Source organism: Capsicum annuum, chromosome 1 (assembly GCF_002878395.1).
Source record: "Capsicum annuum cultivar UCD-10X-F1 chromosome 1, UCD10Xv1.1, whole genome shotgun sequence".
NCBI lineage: Eukaryota > Viridiplantae > Streptophyta > Magnoliopsida > Solanales > Solanaceae > Capsicum > Capsicum annuum.
Window position 1 is genome coordinate 6,561,203 of NC_061111.1, and position 18,147 is coordinate 6,579,349.

General features: G+C 34.3%; 2 protein-coding genes across 2 annotated transcripts; one reads left to right on the top strand and one right to left on the bottom strand.

Moving 5' to 3' along the window:
• Positions 1 to 8,035: 8,035 nt before the first annotated feature.
• Positions 8,036 to 10,038, top strand: LOC107866321 (protein STAY-GREEN, chloroplastic-like). The gene is made up of 4 exons (NM_001324918.1): positions 8,036 to 8,264; positions 8,494 to 8,667; positions 9,311 to 9,478; positions 9,615 to 10,038. The coding sequence occupies exons 1-4, from the start codon at positions 8,148 to 8,150 to the stop codon at positions 9,954 to 9,956; spliced, it is 801 nt and encodes a 266-aa protein (NP_001311847.1). The 5' UTR covers positions 8,036 to 8,147; the 3' UTR covers positions 9,957 to 10,038.
• Positions 10,039 to 12,201: 2,163 nt separating this feature from the next.
• Positions 12,202 to 17,650, bottom strand: LOC107866314 (protein FIZZY-RELATED 2). Its single transcript, XM_016712428.2, has 10 exons — positions 17,022 to 17,650; positions 15,881 to 16,003; positions 15,665 to 15,769; positions 14,638 to 14,817; positions 14,479 to 14,541; positions 14,189 to 14,383; positions 13,100 to 13,201; positions 12,905 to 12,967; positions 12,738 to 12,806; positions 12,202 to 12,616 (listed from the first exon to the last, which is right to left on the bottom strand). The coding sequence occupies exons 1-10, from the start codon at positions 17,493 to 17,495 to the stop codon at positions 12,563 to 12,565; spliced, it is 1,428 nt and encodes a 475-aa protein (XP_016567914.1). The 5' UTR covers positions 17,496 to 17,650; the 3' UTR covers positions 12,202 to 12,562.
• Between the last annotated feature and the right edge of the window lie 497 nt (positions 17,651 to 18,147).

The window sequence follows — 18,147 nt, forward strand, 5'->3', positions numbered from 1 at the left end:
CAAAACTTCTACCATATTTTTTTTTTTGAATTTTTCTTTTATAAAAAACTCCTAAAATATATTTTTTTGAAATTTTTGAATTGTGAATGCATGCTAAAGGAGATAAAGGAAAAATCTTTTTGAGGTTTTCGTTTTTCAGTAAATGCGTGAAAAAGTAAGAAAATCAATTTGAATTTTTGGATTGTGAAAAAATAAAAGCCATAAAGAACTCTAACAAAATTAGGAAACTAAAAAAATTACAAAACTATATTTTTTTTCACTCCTTTTTTTTTTTTCTATTTTTTTCAACATTTCTTGCCTACGCACTTTACTTCTAACACATGCTTTCACCAAATCAGTCCGTCAAATGACCACGTTACCCTCAAAGATGCAACATTTAGCACGTAGGAATGCTTTAGAGATGAGTCTCCTACAAAGAACTACGTGGGTCCCGCTAAGTCTCAATATGATGCAGATAAGCATGACCTAAAGGCTGACCTACGCTGGGGTCCACTAACAAGGCTGTTCGGGGGAGCGTATGGTCGATAGTGGATTGCTTTAGTTGTCCACCTACTCCATACAACCCAAAGGCTCCCCCCTCCCAAAATAAGGGTGACTTAACTATAGGTCATGTACACATGTGTACTACGGACTTGTTGCAGAAAGAAAGACTCGGGTTATGTACATGATACCAAATATAAAGCGGTAACACATAAAGTAAAAACTGTAAACAAAGAGCATGTCGGCACTCAACAATGATAAACAATAACACCTATAGTGCCAAACTAAGCCGATACAACTCCAAAATAAGTTCGAATTCTGAAAATTCCCCAGCAGAGTTGCCAGAGTTGTCACACCTCTTTTTCTACCCAAGAAGATTGATTTTAACATTTGAAAGGGTTTTATTATTAAAGTGTCAAAAGATGAAAATTTATTTCGAAAAGGACCTTTTATATTCAAAAGTCAGAGTCGCCACTTGACATAATCCGGTGTGCCAAGTCACCTTTAAAAAATCCTTTTCAAAACGGTTTTGACTCTAAAAATGATCCGCGAACAGAGATTCCGGCTAAGGAATTCTGTTGACCGAGGAAAAGGTGTTAGGCACCCCTCGATCCCGTGGTTCGACCACGATCGCTTGGTGGAGCATATCGGCTAATTTGACACTACGAATGTATAAACCACACAAAGCATGCACAATAATCAATCAAGAAAAACCAAACAAAATAATCCAAAATTTAGTGTTCAGTCCAATTATACAGTCCAAAATAGAAAAAGAATGTGAAAATGTAAATCCTATTCTACCCTACACTAATTTTATACTACTCTCCCATGCTACCCGATGCCTCGGGCCTTCATCACGGAAGTCCTCCAAATACAAAATACTTCGGGGCATTCCCCGGCGAATAAATACAAGTGATCGCGGGACATTTCCCGATTAAATGAATACATTTCCAAATGCAAGAACTAAAACCAAACTATTCAACTCAAATTCCACATTCAAACATTCAACAAGAAAACTTATTCCTAAATTTTGTCTACCCGAAACTACATTCGCCTATCCATTTCAACATATCATAATTCTATCATGTTCAAAACAATATTCATGCTCATTACTAAATAAACAAAAACACAATAAACCAAAGTTAATCTAAATTCAACTTTTTAATTAATTTATCAATTCCATCCCTAAATAATTGACTAATTCTTCGATTATCAATTCAATTTCTCACATCCAAATCCAACATCAACTAACCCATAGCAAATATTCGAACATGCTCAAAAAACAAATCATTCCCGATTAATTAACCAACTTCAACATAGAATCACCCAAAACAATCAAACTTGCTCAACCACACCATCAAGATCATATCATCAATCAAAGCATTCCATCAATAATATCGGATATCGTAAATAAAGAAATAAGACAGTAGAGGTTAGAAATGGACCTGATTCGGAACTTTTAGAAGAATATTATAAGAAAATCCACTTTCGAGAACCTCAACTTGAGCCTCAACAATGACAAAAATCCAACTCGATATAGCCAATTTCGATTCGAACAAATTTTAATTCAAGAACACGAACTCAATATAGACCTCCAAATCAACCACTTAAAACAGAGATAACAAACCCCCCAAATTGAGGTTCCAAAGATGAACACCAATCTCGAAACCCAAAAGCAGACCTAAACAATTCGATGAGATAGAAACCTGATGTTGAACAGACGACGAAGATTCGATATAGATGGAATGTTTTCTATTCAGGACCAGCCAGAATCAATGAGTTCTCGATGGAATCTGTGCGTGTGTGAATCGTGAGGGTGTAGACGAGAGAAACAAGAATGGAGTTTCTGTGCGTGTATATATGTTGTTGTCTTTCCTTCTCCCTTGCCTCCTATCTGTGTGTATGCGTGTGAATCGTGCTGTATGAGTGTGTGTGTGTTGGTGAGGATGAGCGTCACTGGTGAAGAAGAAAAAGGAAAAGCCCCCCTAAAATGGCGTATGTATATGGTATATTTATCCAATCCAAAAGGAAAAGTCAGGTCCTTTTTTTTGGACCCTTTCCAGTGAATACTAAAGCTGGATCCTCCTTTTTTTATTGAGGATCACGTGAAGGGGTAGGGAAATTGGGGTGTGACCTGAGGTAGGGTCGAGGTAGGGAGGTAGGGTAGGGGTTAAGATAAAATTGGTTAGGGTAAGGGTTGTTATATTTTGTCTTTTTGTGAAGGGATTATCACATGGGGTAGGATACATGGTAAGAAGAGGTAAAAAAAATGGATAAAATCAATGTTGAAATGGACAAAATTAGGTGTCTACAGAGGTCCATAATACATCTCATTCGAGAAAAATATGGCTTGAAATGTGACAAAGTACCTACAATTTTATATAGAGATAATGCAGCATGCATAGCATAACTGAAAGGTGGATTCATAAAAGGAGATAGAACGAAACATATTTCATCAAAGCTCTTCTATACACATGAGCTCCAAAAAAAATGATGATATTGACGTACAACAGATTCGTTCAAGTGATAATGTGGCTGATTTATTCACCAAGTCTCTTCCAACTGCAACTTTCAATAAGATGGTGCACAAGATCGGAATGCAAAGGTTCAAGGATGTTCTTATTAGGGGAAGCTAATACGCGTTGTACTCTTTTTCTCTTACGAGGTTTTGTCCCACTGGATTTTCCTTGTAAGGTTTTTAATGAGGCATCCTATATGCGTATTGTTAGACATTCAAAGGGGAGTGTTATGATATATATCAATTATAGTGAATGTCTATCAAAATCTATCAAGATCTATTTGATGTCTATCAGGATTTGATGTATTTGTCTTTTAGTGTGAAACTAGGGCAAATTTCTCCTATAAATAGAAGGGCTTCCTTCATTGTAAATCATCCCTCAAGAGAAGAAATAACAATTACTCTCTCTATTCTTTCTATTCTTCTTCTTTATTCTTTCTTGTTTTATAACAGTAATTGTTTTTTTAAACTTTTATGATGAATTATTATTAGGTGGCAAGGTTACTTGAACCAGCTATATTTGAAGCTTCAAAGCTAACAGTTCTTTTCTTAAGGGTTGATGAGGAAAATCATATATACACTCACACAGGGGCGGATGCACAGCTTTACATGCGGGTTCCCGGGAATCCATAAATTTCATATGGTTCTTGAATTTATATTGAAAAAACTAATAAATATATAAGAATTATAGGTTGGGAACCCACAAACAAAGTGTGTTATTGGTCTAGTGGTAAAAATTATAAGTTAGGAACTCACAACCTTTAAATTCTAGATCAACCTCTGCACTCACACATTGTGAGATTACTTCTAAACATACTTTTGCCATCTCTCAAACCATCAATAATTCTCAGGTACATCTCTCAATTTGCGTGACACACTTTCATTTTAAGTCTGTTCAAAAATAATTTTGTGACCTTTTGACTTTCTAGTTCGAAAACTCATCTGTATCAGGAGTTTACACCAATTATATTACTTTACCATGGTTAAGGCAAAAATTAGGATTAGAATGTCTACTAATTAACTATTATTTAGCAATAAAGTTTATTAAAAATGTGTTATTATATTACTTTACCATGGTTAAGGCAAAAATTAGGATTAGAATGTCTACTAATTAACTATTATTCAGCAATAAAGTTTATTAAAAATGTGTTATACACTTATTGGATTGATATAAACATCGAGGACTACTGATCACTTTGTTGCATCAGGTTCTAAAGGTTTTTATTATTTTCATTCAAATATTCAAGAATTCAACAAAATTGAGTATTTGGGCCCACAAAGAAGTAGCCTCAACATCTTCTTCTTGGCCCAGTAATATTAATGGGCCTATATTACAACAGCCTTGTCAAGAATCTTGTACATGTTGCTTCCCTCCAAGGAGCTTGACCCATGGGCTTACTTCATCATCTGATTTCTATGGGCCTGATGGTAGACCCAATGAGGACATTGGGCCCATCCGCCAGTGCTTGTAACAGGGGCCCTGTTGGTTTATGAGATTGATTAAGAAAAAAATGTGAAACTTACATAAATCCCAATAAGCTTCTCTCTAATTATTCTTTATCTGTTATAAAATAATTAAGATTAGAGATAAAGAGTAGAGAGAATATAGAGTAATTCTTATTTCTTCTCTTGAGGGATGAGAGATCATAAGATTATCAATACAATGAACAAAACCCCTCTATTTATAGGAGAGATTTACTCCTAGTCTGAGTAAAAGACGGATGCTTCAAATCCTAATAGATATCAAAGTAGATCTTGATAGACATTCACTATAATGTAAATACATTTATAACATTATCCTTACTCTTTGCTAAATTATAAATAATTCCTTATTTTATAATTTTTGGATAAATAATTAGCATTCGAATATATAATTTTGAAGTTGAGATACATAATTTTGATTACGAAGATATATCCATTTCTAAAACTATTTGATCGAGATACATAATACATTAACTAGTCCAAAGGGAGATACATAATTAAAATTATGTATCTAGAAATTTATGTTTTTGTGGATGTATCTGTTTTTTTTTTTTAAGGGATTTATTTAATTAATAAAAAAGATAGAAATGTCATGTAATTTAGTAAAGATAAATTTTGGTGTTATATAATTCTTCCAGAAAAAAAATAACACGGTATAACTAACGTTTACGTATTTATCATACATAAATGCACTTTTAAAGAAAGGAAAAGTGTTCACTTACCTTTCAAATGAGGCAACCAATTGCAATTAATAGATAATTTCAATGTTTAATTATCATACATAAATACACTTTTAAAGAAAGGAAAAGTGTTCACTTACCTTTCAAATGAGGAAGGCTATTGCAATTAATAGATAATTTTCAATGTTTAATTATCATACATAAATACACTTTTAAAGAAAGGAAAATTGTTCACTTACCTTTCAAATGAGGCAACCAATTGCAATTAATAGATAATTTTCAATGTTTGATTATCATACATAAATACACTTTTAAAGAAAGGAAAATTGTTCACTTACCTTTCAAATGAGGAAGCCTATTGCAATTAACAGATAATTCTCAATGTTTAAGAGCTAATAACGTTTTGGAGATAGGTGAGAAGAAATTGCTTCTTGCATGTAATTGTATTACTGGTTCTTCTAACAATTAAACAAGGGTTAAAATATTGGTAAAAATTATACGGGCTGGTGAAAAAATTTAGTATTTGAAAATTCGTTGAAAAGTAGCTGTTCTTCATACGAAAAAACATAATGACATTGTAACTGATAATGAACTTGAACAAGTGAAAAATCTAAGATATTGCTATGAATTTTCATATTCACAGTGTCATGAATTTCAACAATGGACTAATTTATAATGACTATTTTTGAATTTTATCCAAAATATTGACGCTAATGAGTTTGAGTTAATTAATAAACAAGTCACCTTATTCAAAAGTTACTTAAACTGAAGTAAGTTAAATAGTAAATCATAATTTATCCCGTTCAGTTCTTAGTAAAAACTCTTATTTATGTTCATTGTCCAGTAAAGGTTTGCTTTTTTGTGTTCATTTAAAAAAAATGGAAAAAATGTTTTTTATTTTCATAAATAAGATTTTCAGGCTATGGAGAACCCACGTAGGCAAGTCAATAACGTTTTCAATATGCTAATTTAGGCAACAGTTACCGTACACAAAGGCAAATGGATTGAGTCAAATGTATCAAACTGTGATGTGTGACAATGCAACCCCACAATTTTGGAAGATTAATTTTTATTTTATTTTTTCAATAAGCAAGTAATTGTAATTAAATATAATACTCAACTTACCTTCTATTCTTGTGTCCAGAGTCTTATAAAAAAATTCGGTATCTCTCTCGAAGTAGAATAACGTCTGCATGTATTTTATGTAACAACAACAACATACTTAGTGTTATTTCCACATAGTAGAATTTGGAGAGAGTACAGTTTATGCAGATCATACCACTACCTCAGGTGAAGTAAAAAGGTTGTTTTCGATAGACTCCTAACTCAGAACAGATAACAGTATAACAAACACAAAAATATAAAAACATATAAACTAATACAACATGCAAAATAGACTAATACTGCTAGCTAATACAAGAAACAATACAACCCCAAGATAATTATTATAAACTATCTATCCAAAATCATAGACATCACTCAAATGCCACGAATAAAAAACTCCAAACGAAAACTTTATGTATTTTTAAAAATTTCACTTGTGAAATCATACCATGTATAATGATGTCGATGATGAAGAATATTAATGGATTTAGACTTTAGAGCATGTGATCCATGAACGATGAAAGAAGTAACTAAAATAGAAATACCACAGACAATCGATAGCCCATTTGACTAAATTTTCAAAATCTACGTATCTTGAAAATTATATTTCGTTAGAAATGATTTTCGAAAAAGTAGCTATAAAGAGTAGCAATTTATGTTTGGCTAATCAATTTTAAAAGTACTTTTGTTGATATTAGATCGATCAGTAATTTATGTGTGTTTAATATTTCAAACGTAATTCTAAAGATTTCTTTTAAAAAAATAAAAAATAACTTCTGCCACTAACTTAAAACACTTATTTTATTCCTAAACGATTGATCATCTACTAATTCTGTGAAATAACTACTTTGATTCTCTTAAAAATTTAGGCAAAGAGCCTATAAGTTGGCTATTGTATTGAAAATTCTCTAAGTCTCTCTCATCTCATTTTCACATAATCTTTCTCTTAAATAGTTCAATTAGTGGACTAATTAATTATCTTTATCTTAAGCTAGACATTCTAGAATAATAATAACCTAAAACTAATAAAGAAAACGACTAAACACTAACCAAAATTTCACTACGTGTTTTTACTTAAATCAACCAGCACGAAACCCCTTGACAAAATCCTCTACCCCAACTTTTTTTCATACCGTAATGTTCGAGTCAACTTACGCATACGTCAACTTATTTTACGAGACACTTGTTATCTCTCATCGACAGGGGAGTCGATGAGAGGAGCTACACTTGCGATAGAAGGTTCATCCAAACTCTCTTTGCTAGAAAATTATACTATATAAACGTGATTAAAATTATTTTTTATATATATATATAGTAGATGTCGAACCCTCTTCGATTGGTTCGTATATTCACTTATAAACTCTCCTGGTGAAAATTGCTCATCCATATTAATTAACAAAGCATAAAATTTTTCTAATATTTAATCCAAAATATTATAATTCACAACTCACTTTATTGATTACCACCATGCAAATCTTGTAACCAACCCCCAAAAGAAAAGTACATATCACAACTTAGAAGCTAGTATAAGTAACCTTCACTAACACCTCACATTACACATTACATTTTTTTCTAATTTCAATTCAATACCCAATACGCAACTACTTCTATTGTCTTCTTCTAGCCTACTATATTTCTACACATCTCTATGGTGACTTTTCCCTTCTCTTTCACACACACACAGTGATGACACACAAATTAGTATAGTTAGTACACGTACTTAATGCCAATCTTCAAAGTCACAAAATCCTAAAAAGTAAAGCAAAAGCAACACAACTCCTCTTTAAGTTTCTACTCATTCTCTTTGCCAACTTTGATCAAAAACACCTTATAATAAATTGATCAAGATTCAAGGAGTTTTGGGTACCCAATTTCTTGATGAAATGGGGACTTTGACTGCTTCTCTAGTAGCTCCATCTAAGCTCAACCCTGAAAAGCATAGCTCTCTTTTTGTATACAAAACTAGAAGAAAGTCCCACAAGAATCAATCCATAGTCCCTGTAATTAACTTTCACTCTCTCTTTTTGCTTAATATTCGTTAGGTTATATACGCATATATTAAATTTTGAACGCTTCACGAGGGTAGGGTTAAGGGGTGTGTATATTCTTACCCTTTCGAGACTCCACTTTGTGAGACTACGGTGCATATGTTGTTGTAGATATTGTTGGCTTGAATCTTGATAGTTTATTTTTTTGTTGATGAATATATATATATATATATATATATAGGTGGCAAGGCTATTTGGACCAGCTATATTTGAAGCATCAAAGTTGAAGGTACTTTTCTTGGGAGTTGATGAGAAAAAGCACCCAGGAAAGTTGCCAAGAACATATACACTGACTCATAGTGATATTACTTCTAAACTCACTTTGGCAATCTCTCAAACCATCAATAACTCTCAGGTAATCAAATTTTTTTCATTAACTTTGATGACACATATTATTCTGTGTGATCATTCACAAATAGAGCAGGGGAAGAATTACTAGTTTGTGATATATTGATTCTTGTAATAGCTTAATAATGTAAATTTCGGGTTTATTTATCCGATGGTAACTCAATTAATAGTTATTAGGGTATTTCAGAAAATCACCTTTCTTCTTGATTATAACTTTTCTTCGACAAAGAAAGTGACGTCATGAGATAATAACTATTAGTTGAGTGACAAATCAACTCTGTGATTTTGTGGCAATAAGAATTTGGAGGTCCTTGATTAGTCAATTTCTTGATTTAGTCATCACTAATCACTGACACAGATTCAAGATTTGATCTTTTATGAGTTTTATATCTCAAGTACTAGTTATTGGAATATAAATTTAATTTTTGTTTGTATTTAACGAATCTCTTAACATAGGATCTGGACCCAGGACACTTGTCAATAACCCACATATCACGTGCTATGCTATTACCACTAGAATTGTTAGCCATATACTTATTTAGAAAAGTTAGAAAATATGGTACTCTTAATCTTGAATCTGCCTCTATTTCTCTTTTGTATTTAATAGAATTTTTGTTGAGAGAAGTGGAAATTGGGTGTTTGATTTGCAGTTGCAAGGTTGGTATAATAGACTTCAAAGGGATGAAGTGGTTGCAGAATGGAAGAAAGTTAAAGGGAAGATGTCACTCCATGTACATTGCCACATTAGTGGAGGCCATTTTATGTTAGACTTATTTGCTAGACTCAGATACTATATCTTCTGCAAAGAACTCCCTGTGGTAAGTTCATAGAGTAATATGTTGTTCGAACTTCTCAAAAATATCGTTCGGCCGTGTTCCTTCCTTCAAAAATGTATTACTTTTGAAGCATTTGACACACGCCTGTCGATATTTTGTTTTGTTTTGTGTGGATTAGGTTCTGAAGGCTTTTGTTCATGGAGATGAGAATTTACTAAAGAATTATCCAGAGTTGCAACAAGCTTTAGTTTGGGTATATTTTCACTCAAACATTCAAGAATTCAACAAAGTAGAATGTTGGGGCCCACTCAAAGATGCAGCCTCCCCCTCATCAAGTGGGGTAGGTGGGGGTATGAATACAAGTTTTACAAGCAATAGCAACATCAAGTGGAATTTACCAAAGCCTTGTGAAGAGACTTGTACATGTTGCTTTCCCCCAATGAGTGTTATCCCTTGGCCTTCTACTACTAATGTGGAAAATGGGACCATACAACAAGGCTTGCAAGAGCAGCAAAGCTGAAAAAAGACAGTAATTCTGTTGCTTTATTATGTGATTTGATGTAATTAATTAATTAATTAATTATCATCATTATAGGGTTTGTGGAAGCAAGATTATTTGTTTATTTGAAATGTAAATAATATTCAGAAACCATGATTAAAGACAAGAACATGAATTTAAGATGGTGATCATACATATTAGGCTTGTAGTAGACAATTATTGTAAAATTGGGTTGTGCCTAATGCATTGCTATGTTTTATTTCATGATGTTGGGTTTGATGTTTTCCTAACTAACAGTTGCACATGATGGAAATGTGCATTTAATATCTTTCTGTCAAATGTCTCTTAAACGTGATTAGAAAAGACATTGTCCATCTTCACCGTACTTACTAAAAATATCACCTTTGTCGAGGATTAGGATAGAAGAACAGTAGGTAATTGAGTATTGGTGTATTTTTTTTTTTAAGAGGTAGGGGGCTAGTCTCCTCTACTCTTATTTAGTATTACATAGTATCTTATTTTTCATTTTTTATTATTACTGTACTTTCATTTTTCACGCAAACAATTTATTAGTCCTCAAATTAGCAAAAAACTTAATGTGGGAATGAAACAATGCTTTGCAACAAAGGATGTTCTGGATCCTAACATCTTTGAGGCTCTTTTAAATAAAAATGAGCATCAATCTAATTCAGATAGTCCTAAATGTCAAATTGCACTTTCAGATTTGACAAATACGCTAATGCAACAAGAAGTTGCAAGCTTGGTTTGTCCATTACCCGTCTTGAAGTCGTTGATGGCCACATTAGATGCTTCGGCGTTTGAGATCCCTTCTCCATCTATGGAGTCATTTGGTGAGCAACGTGATGACTTTGGATAGAAATTATTGTTCAAGGGGAATGAACAAGATGTGAATGGGGTAGTGGCCCAAACTCCCAACGCATTCAACAAGAAGGTTGAAGCGAAGAGTGACCAGAAAAGTGATATATATATATATATATATAAAGAGTTGGGCAGACATGGCGGAGGAGGAGAGGCAGCTCTCATCCCCTGCAACGTGTAGCAAGTTGAGTCTAGTAGCTCCAGTATTTGTGCCAAGTTATGCCATGGTTCTTTCATCTTTAGCGACCAGACGACATATGGCTCAAACAAGTGCACCTTTGAATGTTATGAATAATCCTACTAAAGGGTTCCAGGCAAAGAAGTATGACCCAAGAACTTTAGTAGAAGATCCAATGGAAGCTTTTGATGATGATTTAGGCGTTGACATAATTGACGAAGAAAATGAGGATGACATATTGGATGAACGTTCTGCTAAGGTGATTACGGATGGAGATCTTTCACCTAGGCAGCAAAGGAAAGGATTCAAGATAACGAAGATTCATGAAAGAAAGCGTAGTTGGGATGGTAACGTGTCTGAAGGGGTTATTCTAAAACAATTATCAATAACGGTGGCAAAACAAAAAGAAACTAGGTTCAACTGCATCAACAAGATTCAATAGATCCTTGAAGAATTGATGAAGTATCAAGATATTTTAGAGTGGTTGGAAAAAGAAGACAAGGTGAAGAATCGAATCCTTATTGGGCTTCATCTTCTTGAAGATTTCCAATTTTTAAAGAAACATGGATCCGATTCCACATTTTTGTTTATTTTAATCTTTCACTACTTAATTATTATCATTATCTGTAATATCATCATAGAATTGGTTATTAACTCTCATAGAATATTTAATTCTTTCTTCTTATTTTTTTACATGCATGTTAATTAGAAGAAGTTTTGTTGTCGAGGGTCTTATCGAAAATAACCTCCATCAAAAAGTAAAGCGAGATACGTGTACATTCTATCCTTTTAATAACCTCTGATTTCATTTGTGAAATTATACCTGTTGTTGTCCTCAAGAGATGGGGAAGATCGAGCAAGTTTAAGAATAATTCTTGGATGATTAAATTCTTATAAGTTGCTTGGACGATAATTTGTAGTCAAATGTGCTTTTCCTCTATATTACACCAAGAATATTTCCATTACTCTTTTTGTTTTACTTTGTAAAAGGCAGATTGGCCACATATCGCCCTTTATCATTGCTTATTAGTATATGCTTTTCCTCTGTATTACACAAAGAATATTTACCATTGTTCCTTTTCTTTTACTTTGTACAAGGCAGAGTGGTTCGCGTACCTGACGTAGACTCCACACACATCACGAGTTGCGCTCTTACACTAGTCCAAAGCCTTGGAGGCGAAAAGAAGACCGGACATCTTTAATCGCGAATCAGAGGAAAAAATGGCACTTGGAACTTTTATTTACAACAAAGGATCTGTGGTTCTCCATACATTAGATGTTCCTAAAATAGGAACCTCTTCCACTCTCCCCATATATTACATGATGAATAAGAGATGTTAATGAGAATAAATAACATCTCCAACTGTACACTTGTTACATAATAAAAGAATAATTGATTCAAATAAAATTGGAAGATGATAGAGATTATCTGATTAGTTGCATGTTTAGCTTTCCAGCTTCCTGCAACTTTTCGCCACTCCATCAAAGCAGAAAAATGGGGCGTGTTTGCTGCACTGAATGTACTTATTGATGGAACAATGTCTACGAGTGGAAAATAATTTACAAATCGTCACCTGATCTGAGTTCTACCGAGTGAAGATGCACCAATTTCAGTCTCGGTGTTCTGCACGTGTAACATTATTCACATGTAAGATGCTTTCGCCTTTTCTAAAACCTTATAAAGATGAGTGTAGCCAAGAAGCAATTAACACTTATCGCCTTTTGACACAAGGGCTACGGCTTACCTTTGACTTAGGAGAAGGGAAAACATTCCAGAATCGAAGTGTTTCATCTCCTGCTCCTGTAACAATTGTCTGCAGGTATGATAACGGCAGTTAGAGAATTTTAAGTACGAGGAAAATGAAGCTAAATGAAACAAATAGACAATGAACAATTTTCTCCTCATATATACCTGTCCATCTGGAGATATAGCAAGATATAAGACTCTATATGTATGGCCGGTCAGAGTAGCTATCTGCATTAACAGCAATAAAATTTGTGAACAAGCTAGAAAAAGAACAATATTTCCAAAAAAAAAAAATACAAACGAATGTCACTCTGACAGCTAAGCCAGCAGAATGCAGTCTAGCACGGTAGTTTGATTTACCTTAGACATTGTCGGATATCTCCAGACTATAATCTGGTTTTGAGAGTAACCATGTGTGCTGACTAATTCATTGACATTCTTAGACCACACAAGATTGCAGACCTGCCACAGGATCAACAGAGTTCGTGACATCAGAAAGATTTGTAGTTTCACATATGAACAGATAAAACTAACCAGGGAGGCAAAAGGGGAGGGAGGACAGTTTGGGAGAGCCTTTCATGTTACCTCCTTATTTGCAAATACAAGTATTTTTGCAAAATCATGTAAATACTCTACGTTACAGTCTCTCTCTCTCTCTGTATCCATCTCCAATCCTACTCAAACACATACATCTTTAAAGAAAATTTAGTTTGCTCCTCTAAAAGTCACTTCTCCAATTTATTAGTGTACTGGCATTTCTGGGAGTTATAAGAGAGCAAAAATATGGAGCTTCAACACCCCCAGCGCCTATGATGCATCTTTCCTCACCCAAAGCTTAAATTTTGATAGGGCAGAAGTTCTGTTCACATGCTTTTCCCTCACCTGAAGCTTAAGTTTTGAAAGGGCAGAAGTTATGTTCACGTATTTTCACTCTTCACGTAACTGTGGTAAACTTGATTAACTACTTAATCCTCAAGTTTTGATATGAAAAGTGGTGGTTACATGCTCTACCTGTCTCTTCTTTTTTCTCTCTATTTTTCTGTGCTTGTCATCTTCTTTTAATAAGTTGTATTGTTCTCCTTAAGATAGACAGTATCCACTCTGCTCAATTTAACACAGAGAAAAGGAAACACCTCCACTAATTTAGCCCCGTCCTAGCGGAAAGTATGTGATATGGCTTATTGACCTAGCGGTATCTTCGCATTGGTTCTGTTCCTCAAAGGAGGAACATAAGTCTCCAGCTATTACATTTGAATGAAGAAGAGGGCAGGAAGACTCAACGGCATGATTGTTTTTCTGAGAATGTAATTAGGTAGCAACGTAATACTATCACTGGCTATTGGGAATACTATCAAGACTACAATATGGTAAGATCTAATTCAATGTGCAAGCATGGACAAAAGGGGCAGAATATTGGAAGTGGTATCGGATGCTACAACGGGGGAATACCTGACTGCCAGTGTCCATGCAACTGAGATGTGTATTAGTGGTGGTGTTCCAGAATCGAATGCATCGATCAGCTGTGCCGCCACCAGAAGCTAGAAGCCCATGGAGATGGGGGGACCATGCAATGGCCTTTACAGCAGCAGTATGCTCACAATATTTCAGCACAGGTTGCGTTGACTGGTTGTTCCATACAAAAAGCTGAACATCAAGAGTTACTTTTTAAGTCAAGTAATATGCAAATAATCAACCACAAAGCATAATGAGAAACTTTAGCTGAGGAATCAACCACATACCCTATTATCATTTCCACCTGAAGCTAATTCACGGTTATCATAAGACCATTTGAGCCCACAAACCTGGATATGGGTAGTTGATATTAAGAAGCAGAAAACGGGAGAAAGGAAGTCTGATGAAAAGATATTCCTAAATCAAGAAGAAGAAAGAAATCTCACCTCTGATTTATGACCACTCAACTTACTGACAAAATCTTCTTGTGCACGTATATCACGCTGAAGAATACTCTTGTCTCGGCTGCCTGAAGACAGCATGGATGAGCTCCACGCCAGTGCACCAACTCGTAATCGATGACCCTCCATGGTTCTTATCCTCTTACAACGCGAGGAATCCCATAACTACGCGGAAGAATGTTCAGACCAGTTAAAATCTATTACTAAAATGTCTAATTGTCTCCAACTAATTTATGGTAACTTCATTGATTTTTAACTCAATTCCTGTGCATGCATTTTAGAGAACTTGAGTTCCATGCTGGGATTTTAGAATTAGAGATCCAATTTATGAAGCGAAAAAAGAATCCACGTGACCAACTTTAACTAGTAAGGGATTGAGCCACAGTAGCTCTTGTTGTAGAGATACAAATTTTCAGATTTAGGAAACCCAAATTTGAGAAAACAAAGGAAACAAGGAAATGGAACCACTATAGTATGTCTGGCACTAAACGTTTATATGCTGGCATATCATCCTTTCAACCTCATGTCAAGTATTACTTCAGATTATTGTGGAGCTATCTAAAAAACAAACCAATTTCCATATTGAAATTTATGTTGAGTTATAAAGTTCCTTGGTAATTGGACTATGACCATCATAAGCAACGGTATGTTGACTTCACAGAGAATGCCTTAAAAGGATTCTCATTGATAATGAAGTCCCAAAAACTGCGAAGAGAAAAGTCCTCAGCAGATCCTCATGCTACGTCTTCCTCATTAGGTATATATTAACATAATGGAGGCAAATGAAGAGAAACTCAGGTGTCTTGTGAGTTGTGAAGGCATCTTTCTCGCATTTGACAATAACGCTAGTGCTAGGATATGCATTTCCCTTCTAATATAGGACGAACTACACTTAACCTAATGAGCAGAAAAAATCCAGATTAAGAGGGTGATCAAAATGTCTTTCGCATATGCCTACAATTTCCAATAAGATAAGTATAGGTATTAAGGTAATACAATTTGCAAATTTCACCTGGACTTTGCCATTACTTGTTCCAACAGCAAGATGTGTACCCTGTTGTGCCCAACCAACTGAACTAACGCTATCATCAATTCCCAGGTCACACAACTTCACTACCTGCACACAGCATTCCAGTACAGCATTAAATGATAAGTTGAATATGTATGATCGACGAAGAGTCACCCAAATAACTCCAATACAGAAAATTATCAGAAGGAATACACTCACCTTGCTACTAGATGCATGCCATAGATACACACAGCTCCCTAGCCCCACAGCTAACACATTATTCGAAGACCAGTCCACAAGGTTCAGGTAAAAATCGTCTTGCAGTGCCGGCGCATCCAAAACCTAACAAAAACCAATCAGCAGTTAAAAGAGGGCCTTCTCATATTGAAAGTGGGTACACTAAGTGGTCGTTTGGTAGCTAGTAAAAGGTAACTTATCCATGTATTAATTTCTGTATAAGTTATAAAACGTTTGGTAGCTAAGCTAAGAAGAAAGTTATTCATGTATAAAATTAATACGATGTTTGGTTTACTATTTGGAAACCCGTATTACTAATACATGTATAATTTATGAGGGAATTGGTGTATTATATTATGGGGGGTAGAAGGTGGAACAACCAATAATACTTACATAATTCTAACCAGCTACCAAACAAGACCTAAAAAAACAAAATCAAAAAATCAATTTTGAGTACCCAAAGGAAAAGCATCACAATAAAAATTAAACGGGCCATTTGGTTGCTAGTAAAGAAGTAACTTATCCATTTATTACCAGTTATACAACGTTTGGTAGCTAGGCAGGAAGTAAGTTATTCATGTACAAAATTAATACGACGTTTGATTTACCTTTAAAAAACCGTATAACTAATACATATATGAGTCATAGAGTAATACCCGCATAACTAATATCTTCATTACAAATACCCCTATAACCAATACATGCATTACTAATACCACATAACTATTACCCGCATAACTAATATCTGCATTACTAATACCCACATAACTAACTAATACCTGCATTACAAATACCTGCGTAATTATAACCAGCACCTAAAAAAGCCCAATCTTGAGGACCCAAGGCAAAAGCATCACAATAACAACTACACCTCAATATCAAACTAGTTGGGTAAGCAGGAATGCAAAATCCAAATAAGAGTGTTGAATAAGTTATGAGGAAATTGGTGCGTTATCTTATTTGGGATAGAAGATGGACTAGCTAATACCCGAATAACTACTTGCCTAACTAATATATGCATAACTCTAACCAGCTAAATCAAAATAACAATTACAACCAAATCTCAAACTAGTTGGTCAACATGAATGCAAAATCCCAGATAACAAGCACTAACAAAACTTACCTTAAAAGGCGATCTTGGTACTTTCCGGGTAGACTTAACCGGATTAGGACTAAAACCCGGAACCTGCTCATCAAACCCAAACGGAGACAATGAAGGCAGAGATTGCCGGGTCTCACTCTTAAACCGAAAAATATTACAATTGGGTCTACAAATCTGCAAATTTCTTGAATTCAAACCCGACGATTTCTCCGGTGTCACTGGTGCTACAACCGATCCACACTCCTCCCCAAACAACGCTGATCGAAGCAGTGCAGTATACACATTGCTAGAATCATCAACCGAATTCGATTGCGAGGGTAATGGCAAGTCAAATAAAGCAAATTTTGAAGAAGATCTACTCGGTATAAAACGATCACTGTAAATGGTTCGCGAAGGTGAAGGATGATAACTCGAAATCAGCTGTTTTCGGGTCCTCGATGGAGTTTTCGGGTCAAGATTTTGCGGGTTTATTGAAGATACAGTTGAGTTCTCCATAATAATAGATCCAACAAGTAGAAGGCAAGTAACAACAATACAAGATAGATGAAGGAGAAAGAGATCTAATATAAGATTTTGAGAGGAAAAAAAAAATAATAATAAAATAAAAAGAATAGTAATATTTTTTTTTTTTAATATATGATTTTTATTTGATGTTTATTATTTTAATAATGATACGTTTACTATATAGTAAAATTTTCCCGGGAAAATTACTAATTGAAGGAAAGTGTTTGCGGGAAAATTGCAAATTAGGAAAGTGATTGTTACATGTCAAAACGGTGTCGTTTTACAGGGACCGACAAATTTCTTTCCTAAATAGATTAGGAAAGAAAGTAGAAGTTTAAGTAATGTATTTGAGGGTAAAAAATTGTTGGTATTGATGGTAAATTAATATGAGATTTGTTTGTTTGTATGTTGTATTATTTAATTATAGAAACTGAAGTATATTTATACTTCATTAAATTACTTAATATGATTAATAGAATTGATTTGGTATAAATATTTGATACATATAACATTTATTATATTTGAGTGTTTGGTGGGGATGACTGGGGTTTTTTATATAGGCGCGTTGAGTTAAAATATGATGCGTAGAAATGAGTTCAGTTGATACATGAACAAGCTGTTAACATATAAAAAAGAATGAGTT